Source organism: Solanum tuberosum, unplaced genomic scaffold, assembly GCF_000226075.1.
Source record: "Solanum tuberosum cultivar DM 1-3 516 R44 unplaced genomic scaffold, SolTub_3.0 scf00018, whole genome shotgun sequence".
Lineage (NCBI taxonomy): Eukaryota > Viridiplantae > Streptophyta > Magnoliopsida > Solanales > Solanaceae > Solanum > Solanum tuberosum.
Window position 1 is genome coordinate 686686 of NW_006238944.1, and position 11758 is coordinate 698443.

The following is an 11758-nucleotide window of genomic DNA, read 5'->3' on the forward strand; positions in this document are numbered from 1 at the left end:
ATTTCGCTGAATTGAATCATGATTGGCGCGTGGGTGAACTGACCCAACGCTATTTGATCTCACATACTTCGTAGGGATCTCCCCTTGATGAAATCCACAACCTTAGCTTCAAGATTTGGCGATTTCCTTGCTTCTTCTCCTCTTTTCTCCTCTTTTCTCCTCTTCTTTACTCTTCTCTATAAAAAACTAACTTAGTTTTCAAAAGCGTGAACTGACCAAGTTCAGTTTAGACCCCAATTAAACTCCTAAAAATGAAATAAAACAATTGGGTAAGGAAAAGACTAAACTACCCTTCCAAAATCCGGATTAGACTTTCCTTATTTAAACTGGTCAACTTCAAATTGGCATATCTCACTCATATGAACTCAGAATAGCGCACACTTGGCGGTGTTGGAAAGATAATTCCAAGATCTTTCTTACAGTATATGTAAGCACACCTAACTCATCCTGAGCTAGTAGTTATAGTCATTTTGAAATAACCATAAACTCAAACTTAACTTAACTAAACAAATTTCTAGATTTTCATTCTTTCCAAAAATTACTCTTTCTAATTCTAGCTCTTTCTAGTTACGAGGTGTTACAATATCTCCCCCTTGGGAACATTCTTCCTCGAATGAGCTTACTCTTAGTAGGCTAAGGGCGTAACATCAAATATGCAGTTTAAACACTCAACAAGCACAATGCAATTACAACATGCCAACTTATAAATAAAATGCCAAGAAAGGATTAGTACCTTAATTTGAAACTTCTCTGGATTCGAAGAGATGTGGATATCTCTTCTTCATATCCTATTCAGCTTCCCAAGTAGCTTTTTCAACAAATTGATTTCTCCAAAGAACTTTGACTGATGCTACTTCCTTGGTTCTCAACTTGCGAACTTGGCGATCTAGAATCTGAACCGGAATCTCCTCATAAGACAAGCTATCCTTGATACAAATATCTTTAGTTGGTATGATAAGTGAAGGATCTCCCATGCACTTCTTCAACATGGAAACATGAAATACCGGATGAAACGTTGTTAACTCTTGAGGTAGCTCTAACTCATAAGCTACATTACCAATCCTCTTGGATATTTAGTAAGGACCAATATATCGGGGACTAAGCATCCCTTTCTTACCAAATCTCATAACACCCTTCATGGGTGAAACTTCCAAATATACCCAATCATCTACTTCAAACTCTAACTCCCTTCTCCTAACATTAGTGTATGATTTCTAACAACTCTGCATTATTTTCAACCTTTCTTGAATGACTTTCACTTTCTCCATAGCTTGATAAACTAAGTCTGGTCCTATCAACCCTGCCTCACCCACTTCAAACCATCTAATAGGAGATCTGCATCTTCTCCCATAAAGAGCTTCATAAGGAGCCATTTGGATACTAGAGTGGTAACTATTGTTGCAAGCAAATTCAATAAGAGGTAAGTGAGCATCCCAATTACCTTTGAAATCAATCACATAAGCCCTCAACCTATCCTCTAAGGTCTGAATAGTGCGCTCTGCTTGACCATCTGTCTGAGGATGAAAAGCAGTACTTAAGTTTACCTTTGAACCCAAGCCTTTCTGAAAAGATTTCCAGAAATGTGCATTAAATTGGGCACCTCTATCTGAAATAATCAAAAATGGTACCCCATGAAGTCTAACTACCTCTTGAATATACAACTTAGCATAATCCTTTGTTGTATGGGTAGTCTTTACCGGTAAAATGTGGGCTAATTTTGTCATTCTATCAACAATCACCCAAATAGAATAATGTTGCCTGCGAGACCGTGGTAAACCTGTGATGAAGTCCATATTGATCATCTCCCACTTCTATTCCGGAACCTCTATATTCTGAGCCATACCACCGGGCCTTTGATGCTCTACCTTAACTTATTGGCAATTCGGACACTTAGCCACAAACTTTGTAATGCCCTTCTTCATACTACTCCACCAATATACTTCTCTCAAGTCACGATACATTTTTGACATGGAACCCAGATGAATGGAATATCTGGAGCTATGAGCTTCCTCCATAATCCTCTCTTGGAGTTCATCCACCCTTGGTACACACAACCTACCTTGATACTTCTATATACCATCTCCCCCTTGTTCAAAAGCCAATACATTTTGCTTATGAACATTTTCCTTCAATTCAAGCAAAATAGGATCTTGTGTCTTGCTTCTCTTTTACTTCTGATGCTAATGCTGATTCAGCCCCATTCATCACCACTACTCCTCGCTTTGTGGAATCCATTAGACGAACTCCTAATCGTGCAAGTCTATGCACATCTTTCGCTAACTCTCTCTTTTCTTCCTCAACATGGGCGGTACTACTCATAGACAACCTGCTTAAAGCATCAGCAACAACATTAGCCTTACCTGGGTGATCAAGAATTCTCATGTCATAATCCTTGAGTAACTCTACCCACATTTGTTGTCTGAGATTAAGCTTTTTCTGACTAAACACATACTAAAGACTCTTGTGATCAGTGAACACATCCACATGAACACCATAAAGATAATGGCGCCATATTTTCATAACAAATACTACGGCAGCTAACTTTAGATCATGGGTTGGGTAATTCTTCTCATGAACTTTCAACTGTCTGGAGGAATAAGCTATAACTTTGTCATTCTGTATCAACACACAACCCAAACCAACTCTAGACGCATCACAATACACAACAACACCTTGAGTACATTCTGGTAAGGTCAAAACTGGGGCAGTAGTCAACCTCTTTTTCAATTCCTGAAAGCTTTTCTCACAAGCTACAGACCATTGAAATTTCAATATTTTCTGAGTCAACTTGGTCAAAAGGAATGAAATAGATGAGAACCCCTCTATGAACCTTCCCACCCCAAGAAATTCTTAATATCAGTTGGAGATGTGGGTCTGGGCCAATTCTACACTGCCTCTATTTTTGAGTATCAACTTTAATCCCCTCTCCAGACACAATGTGGCCTAAGAATGCCATAGATTTAAAGCCAAAACTCACACTTAGAGAACTTGGCATATAATTCTCTATCCTCTAAAGTTTGGAGAACTATTCTGAGATGACTAGCATGATCTTCTTCATTCCTCGGATAGATTAGTATGTCATCAATTAATACGATAACAAACATATCTAAATAAGGTTTGAATACTCTATTCATAAGGTCCATGAATGATGCAGGCGCATTGGTCAAACCAAAGGACATAACTAGGAACTCAAAATGACCATAACGGGTCCTGAATGCTGTCTTTGGAATATCACATTCCCTTACCCTCAACTGATGGTAGCCTGATCTGAGGTCTATCTTAGAGAAACAAGTAGCACCCTAAAGTTAACCGAAGATATCATCAATTCTCAAAAGAGGGTACTTATTCTTGATGGTAACCTTGTTCAACAGACGGTAGTCTATACACATCCTAAGGGAACCATCCTTCTTCCTCACAAGATCGGAGCGCCCCAAGGTGAGACACTTGGTAAAATAAAACCCTTATCAAGGAGATCTTTCAACTGCTCTTTAGCTCTTTCAACTCTGCTGGATCCATTCTATATGGAGGAATAGATATAGGATGAGTATCTGGAAGAATGTATATATCGAAGTCTATTTCTCTCTCAGGAGGAACTCTAGGAATATCATCAGGAAAGACTTCTGGAAACTCTTTTACTACTGAAACTGACTGAATAAGAGATATCTCAACACTAGAGTCATTAACTCGGACTAAGTGATAGACACACCCCTTGGAAATTAAATTTCTCACCTTAAGGTATGAAATGAAATGACCCATAGGCACTGTTGAACTGCTAATCCACTTTATAACTGGATCATTAGGAATTTCAAACCTAACAACTCGAGTTCTATAATCAATGGAGGCATAACAGGCATGAAGTCAATCCATACCTAGAATGACATCAAAATCTACCATGTCTAACTTAACTAAATCAGCCATGGTTTTCTTGTGATTGATGGAAATGACACAATCACGATATACTCGTTCAGCTAGAACAGGCTCCCCAATGGGTGTAGAAACACAAAAGGGTTCAAAAAGTTTCTCAGGAAGAACATCAAAATTATTTGCAACGTAAGGAGTCACAAAATATAAACTTTCTCCTGAATCTAGCAAAGCATAAACATCACGAGTAAAGACTTTGATCATACCAGTGACAACATCTGGAGAATTCTCTTGCTCTTGACGACTAGTGATCGCATAAAGGCGGTTCGCTCCTCCGCCAGTACCGGAAGTAGCTTCTCTAGGTGCAGCCTTATCTAGTGGAGCAACTGATGAAGATTGGGCTCTATTGGCCTGATTCCCATTACCTTGCCGGTTCTTAGGGCACTCTTTCATGAAGTGACCCTCTTGTCCACACTTGAAACAACATGTGGAGCCATCACGACATTTACCTGGGTGGGTTCTGCCACACTTAGCACATGCAGAAGCCCAGTTACCTCTTTGTGCCACACTACCCTGAGACTGGGCAGGTCTAGCTCTGAAGTGCTGTGAATTCTGACTATTGTACTCACATTTGTTTCTGGGGGCAGGTGCACTAGGAGATGATGGAGCAGGTCCCTTTTGATTTCGTTGGAAAGAAGACCGGTTTGCATTATTTCTCTGCTGCCCAGACTCATTCCCTTCTTAGCTTTCTTACTTCTAAACTCCTTCCTATCTCTCAACTTCTCTTTCTCAACCTGCTGCATTTATACCATCAACCTTGCTATATCCATGTCACCTATTAACATCGCAGCCTTACCTTCCTTACTCGACAGACGAGATAACCCACCAACCTATAGACTCATCCTGCTTCTCATATTAGCAACCATCTCTGGAGCATATCGGGAAAGTTGGGTGAACTTCAAGTTGTACTCATGAACACTTAGTGAATCCTACTTAAGGGTGAGAAACTCTCGTACCTTGGCCTCTTTCAGTTCTCGGGGAAAGAAACGCCCCAAGAAGGCCTCCTCAAAATAAGACCAACTCACAGGTGGTGCTCCCTCAGCTCTACCCTTCTTCCACTAGTCAAACCAAGTGCTAGAAACATTCTTCAGTTGATATGCAGCTAGTTCTACTTGCTCAACATCGGCAACGTGCATAACCTCAAATACCTTTTCAGTTCCTCAACAAAACTCTCTGGAACCTCAGTAGTACTTGAACCAGTGAAACTTGGAGGATTCATCCTTAAGAACTCTCGGATTCTCGAAGTATCAACCACTTTCTGTCTAGCACCTCTTTGTTTCCCAACTTGGTTAGTCACAGCTTGGCTTAACATTCAAATCGCTTTCCTGAATTCAACATTCGTGACTTCTCCTTAGGGTTGCACTTCAGGTGCATTAGGTACCCATTACTCCTCAACGTTCCTCCTAGCAGGACGACCTCTGACATATCTTCGTGGAGGCATGATTAACTAAAAGACATGTGCAAGCACGAATTATAAGAAACTTTTTAGAGATCAAACTCTAACGCACGACATGAGTGTGAAAGAAGTGAGGTAATTTCCTAAGTGTTACAGCCTCCTAATTATAGATGTGGCGCGCTTCACACCGATAAATACGACGCTACATACACGACTTCATAGACTCCTTAGTACTCCTGAACTCAATGCTCTGATACAAAGTTTTTCACGCCCCTAGCCTATACCCAGGGCGGGACTAGCACTCAAGAACCATTATTGGCCACAAGCGAACCCTTGGCCTGGCTTACTTACTCAGTGGAAGACTTAAACATAAGGAATAGTCTCAAGATATAACTCATGCTATAACTTAAGAGATAATAACTTATCCAAAATGGCAACTCAACTCTTAACGTATACAACTGAAAATGGAAAGACTAAAGAACTATAACTACTCGCCTATGAAACCCGTTAAACAAAGAGGGATGTCGGGACAAGACCCTCGATCATCCTAATAACTGAAATACTAGAAATCAAAGTAAAAGGAGTCCTCCGAAAGCAAGGAGGCTCACGAACTGACTCTGAGTGCTCAACTGGGTCAACGAGGTGCTGGATGCTAATCCTGGTTACTTGTGCCTGCATCATAAAACAATGCAGGCCAAATGGCATCAGTACATTGAATGTACGAGTATGCGAGGGGAATACTAACATAACATAAGCTTGAAACGAATCTGAAAGAAACACTTATCTTGGCTTTACTTAATTCATGAATAACTTAACTCAAATGTAAAGTACACAACAACAATAGGATGTAGTTATACAAATAATTTAAAATAGTAGGTAGAAATTCAATTTGTTAAAGAAATGCAATAACAACTCAATTTACTTATATAATAAAGTAATATAATTAATGTGGGAGTTTCTCTAACCGACAACCACCACTATGAGCCTAAGTGGTAATACGTCTTGCCCACGGTGCCAGAACTGTCCTATACTTTGCCATCATATAGAACACCTTAACTAAGTGGATCCACTAGTATATGCTAAAAAGCACTAAGGAATCATCTAAAACATTTTCATTTTCTACCCATGATGGCTACATGGTTTATGGAGACTTGAATTATTATAAACTCGCATCCCCATATCGGTGCTCAATACTACTCCCAAAATATACTCATATCATATGTTTTTAAAACAAATACTCTTTCTTTGGTTTGAGATAATTACTCAAAACTTAGTTTAAAAACTCTCTTGGAAAGCGGTGTTTCCTTTCTTGCTCAAATATGAAAACATTTTAACTGTTGGGAATACTTAGTTCCCGTATAATCTTTGAAGAAATGAACTTTACTCTTACTCTTTACTCAACTCAAATCTTAAGTCTTAAAACAAAGTTAAAACGTTTGTAAAAGACTTTTGGAAAACTCTATAAACTTCTCTTGACTTGATTCTTAACTTCTTAACTTTCCTTGAATTGAATTATGGATTCAAGGTTCGTGATCTCATGTTTATGGATGATTTCATGATGTTTAGACGTACCTTATAGTCTTGGAATCAACTAGGAAACATAGTTACGTTGCTAAGGAACTAATACAGAAAGAAGGGGGAAGAATGAGAAGAATTGACGTCCCTGGCGCTCTGAGATGAGCGGGGCGCCAGAGGGTGAAATTATGGGGGAGGGTTGGGGCGCTCTAACTGGCGCAGGCCAGAGCCCAAACTTCAAAGCCCCTTTTGGGGAGCTCTGGCTGGGGCAGCGCCTCAGACCCCTGCCCAGGTGCACTCCGACTTTTCTTGCTCATTTTTCAACTCTAAACCCCCTATTTCAACTTGGATTTCCCCCCAAAAACTTAGAATTGACTATATCCTCAATATACATAAGATTCTACTCGAAATCACACCTAATTGCATGAATCAAACTCAAGAAACTTCAACAACAAGAACCCACAAGATTTCCAACTAATTTCATCAAGAACTCATAAGATTTGCTTTCAAAACAATACAACTTCGTTGAATTGAATCATGATTGGCGCGGGGGTGAACTAACCCAACACTATGTGATCTCACATAACTCATAGGGATCACCCGTTGACGAAATCCACGACCTTAGCTTCAAGATTTGGTGATTTCCTTGCTTCTTCTCCTCTTTTTTTCTCTTCTCTCAAAACCCTAACTTAGTTTTCAAAAGCATAAACTGACAAAGTTCAGTTTAGACCCCAATTAAACTCCTAAAAATGAAATAAAACAATTGGGTAAGGAAAAGACTAAACTACCCTTCGAAAATCCGAATTACACTTTCCTTATTTGAACAGCCCAACTTCAAATAGGCATATCTCACTCATACGAACTCGGAATCGCGCAAACTTGGCGGTGTTAAAAAGAAAATTCCAATATATTTCCTACGGTATCTGGAAGCACACCTAAATATTTCTGAGTTATGAGTTATGATCGTTTGAAGTTGATCAAAAACTCAAATTTAACTTAACTTAACAAATTTCTAAATTTTCATTCTTTCCATAAATGATTCTTTCTAGTTACGAGGTGTTACATATGAGAATTTCACTAGTGGGTTACTTTCATCCACTTGCTCATACCTAGGGTTTCTAAAACCTTGGAGTTTTGTGGTGATTTAGCTGTTGCAGTATCCTTAATCGAAAAAAAACATGTTTTCTTGGAAAGTTTGCTTAATTCCTTGTATGAAACTCAGAACCCTAGTTTGTATAGATTCTATTAATTCATGAATTACACTTGCTAGGTCATTTAAACAGATAATCATGCTCCAGATTTTGAATGTCACGTTATCAGTATATAAATGTTGCATTCTCAGATTTGCATGTCAGTATTTTTAGTTATTCAATATTTCAGTCACATTTCAGTCATATACATATTCAGTTGGGAGTAGACTAAGCACCGAGTTGGACTAGGGTTTAGCGTACCCTCATAGTTCCAAAATTATGTGCCCCCATAGAAGTATAGGTCCCCTATATTGGGCAATCAAATTTAGTGATCACGCCAATCATGTTTTTATACCCCTGGTAAGGTATATTGGGTCCTCTCGATGGGGCGTATACATCGGACTCCACATTTAGCTCACGTGGTTTTATGTCGGTTAATAGTAGCTCCGATAGTCAGACTCTCAGTGCATTTGACCAGGTTTTCAGTATATACTTTAGCATTCAGTTCAACATGTTATTTTCATTATTAGTACTTGGTCATTGCATACAGTTTAGCTTTTCAGTTATGTTTCAGTATTTACATTTTGCTCAATTATGCTTTGTTCAGCTTATATATATTTGTTTAGCTTAGTATCTATATCCTGCATGCTCAGTACATTCCAAGTACTGACGCATACTCTGCGCTACATCCTTTCATGATGTCGGTTCAATACTCAGCAGCCAGATCACGCTTAGATCAATTTTTGGTCCGCATTCAGCAGCTTCAGTGGTGAGTTATTATATTCCAAGGATAATAGACATGCTTTCATTTTAGTCTTTACTTTCAATTTTCAGTTTTGTTAGAGTTAGTTGGGGGCATGTCCCAACAACTCAACTCAGTTAGAGACTTTTCAGACATAGTAGTAGAATTAGCTTGAACTGTTAGGTTTATCTTTCAATTGTTATTAAACTCATAGTACGGTTTATACATTAAGACTAGTTGGGGTTTCCCATTTTCCAGTTATCTATTATTTTAGCTTTCATATATTATATGTCTTATTCAGTTATTCTTAGTATGCTTGATATATGTCAGACACAGTGTTAGCTTAGGGTCACTCGTGATCCTAGGTCCTGTGTTATGTCAAGGGGTAGCCTCGAGGCATGACCATCTCTCTACCAGAGCATTAGGTTCAAGAGTTCTAGTATGTCTCAAAGCCTCAATAAGCAGAGTCTTTTTCATGAGTGCAAAGTGCTCTACATCTATGAGAGGGAGGTTACGAAATGTTTTAAGAAAAACATCACTTTCTTTGTTATGCTTATCGTGTGTGGGTATGATCCAACTTCTCATTTATAATCCGTCATTATGCGTTCCAGATCATGCCATTTCATAGAGCTAACACACGGAATGCTAATGCACACAATGCTAACGCAATTCCTCCAGTCCCGAACAATGAGGTTACGAATGCAGAATTTTGGTATTTGATCCAGCACTTGACTCAGAGTGTGGTCAATCAGAATAATCAGCAGGTCCAATTCCTACTAACACAAATAGTGGATCAGTTGCAGCTAGGGTTCGAGACTTCGTTCGGATGAATCCGCCTAAGTTTCTAGGGTCGAAGGTTGGTGAGGACCCACATAACTTTATTGATGAGGTTAAGAAAATTCTTGGAGTAATGCAAGTGACTGGAACTGAGAGTGTTGAGTTGGCATCCTACCAACTTAAGGATGTGGCTCGTATTTGGTTCACTAAGTGGAAAGATAACAGAGGTGCAGATGCAGCTCCTGTGACTTGGGATTTTTTACTGGGGCTTTCCTAGACAGGTTCTTCCCAAGGGAATGGAGAGAAGCTAAGGCACAAGAGTTTATGAACTTAAAGCAAGGTTCTATGTCGGTCCAAAAGTACGAGTTGAAGTTCACCTAGCTCTCCAGGTATGCTCCACACATGTTGCTGATCCAAGGGCACAAATGAGTAAATTCGTGTTTGGGGTATTCGATCTGGTGAAGACTGAGTGCAGGAATGCTATGCTTCTAGGGGATATGGATATCTCCAGACTAATGACTCATTGTCAACAGGTTGAGGGAGATAAGCTTAGGGAATTAACTAAGGACAGCAAAAAGGCCAGAACAGGAAATTATGAGTACTCACAGCAAAAGTCAGACGATGAAAATCGCTCGCAATTTCACCAGAGGGCTACAGCCCAAGTACTTCATCAGCTAGTGCTCCATCCCCCAGGTTTTGACAAGATCAGAAAGGTAGGGCATCAGGATCTAAGTCTCAAGGGAGTGCTTCAGGTAACAAGACTTACTCAACTTGTCCAAAGTGTGGTAAGAACCATCCGGGAGAGTGTCTTGCAGTCAAGGAATGGTGCTTTGGGTTTGGTCACTCTGGCCATAGGTTAAAGGATTTCCCTTCTGCCAGACAGGGGCAAGGAGGTAACAACAATAGGGTTCAATCTAGAGCTCCAGCAGGTTGCCTAACTCAGCAGGGTGCTTCGTCTGGTGCAGGTGACATTATTTGTCGTATTATGTTTAGAATATAGTTGATCAATTATAATTAAATAATAAAAATACATATCAAAGTAAATATTTTATATTCATTAATTTGGTGTAAATACACTTAAAAAGAATTTCCCTAAAAGAAACTATTAGTCAAACTATAATTGTAGTTTAAATGGTTAGTTTGAATGTTATTATGTTTTTTCCTAAAATAACTGCTAGTCAAACTTCAGTATTACTACGATACAATCCCCTCTAATCAAAACCACCAAACACAGCTTAAAGAAAAAAAAATCCCAAGATTTAGCTATATGATACATTGTAATATATAATGGCCTATTAACTTGGTCACTCCTATCCCTTCTGTCCCCACCTCTAATATACATATATCCCTCTCTTCCTAAAGTTTTTATCAAGTAAACACAAGACCCCATTCTCCCATTTCTAATATATCATTGGTTTTATTCAATGGAAATAATGAAGAAAACGAGTATGATCAAGCGTCGATGGAATCCTGAAGAGGACGAGCTATTGCATAAGCTAGTAAAGGAACATGGAGCAGAGAACTGGTCTCTTATTAGCCAATTGATTTCGAGTAGATCTGGAAAATCATGTAGGTTCTGGTGGTGTAATCAGTTTAATCCTCAAGTGGAGCATCGACCTTTTACTCTTGAAGAAGATAATACTATTATCAGAGCTCATGCCAAATTGGGTAACCGATGGGCTAAGATAGCCCATTTGTTACCAGGTCGAACAGATAATGCAATAAAAAATCATTGGAATACCACCCTTAAACGGAAGCGCCCTTCGATGTCAGGAGATTTGACATTGGAAAATCCTCAACCTCCGTTGAAGAAATCATTCAGTATCGAGGCGGGTAAAAATTCAGGTAGTCTATATAGATCTGATCTGATCAATTTGGGCTTTGATAGGTTCCCTCAGTTGTGTCTATATCCGCACATTACCCCACCGAATTGAATTTTACCTCTTTTAGTATTTTCACCAGTAATACCCGGTCCATTAATATCGTTGAGTCCATATGGATCTGATTTAAGCAATTTCGGTTTATCTAGGTGCTCTCAGTTGAGCCTTTATCCGCCCATTGCCCCACTAGGTGAAATTTTGCCTATTTTATCTGTTTCACCAGTTATGCATGAACCATCAACATCTTTGAGTCTATGCTCATCTAATATGAACAATTTCGATTTATCTAGGTTACCTCAGTTGAGTCTTTATCCGCCCAATGCCTCACTAGGTGAAA

At 39.2% G+C, this 11758-nt stretch overlaps 1 protein-coding gene across 1 annotated transcript; it reads left to right on the plus strand.

Annotated features, from left to right (window-relative positions):
• The first annotated feature begins 10974 nt into the window (after nucleotides 1-10974).
• On the plus strand, nucleotides 10975-11475 carry LOC107058275 (transcription factor MYB44-like). Its single transcript, XM_015303803.1, has one exon. The coding sequence runs from the start codon at nucleotides 10975-10977 to the stop codon at nucleotides 11473-11475; it is 501 nt and encodes a 166-aa protein (XP_015159289.1).
• Nucleotides 11476-11758: the final 283 nt, after the last annotated feature.

Coding starts and splice junctions, on each gene's coding strand:
- LOC107058275 (XM_015303803.1), top strand. CDS start 10,975: ATGAAGAAAACGAGTATGATCAAGCGTCGATGGAATCCTGAAGAGGAC.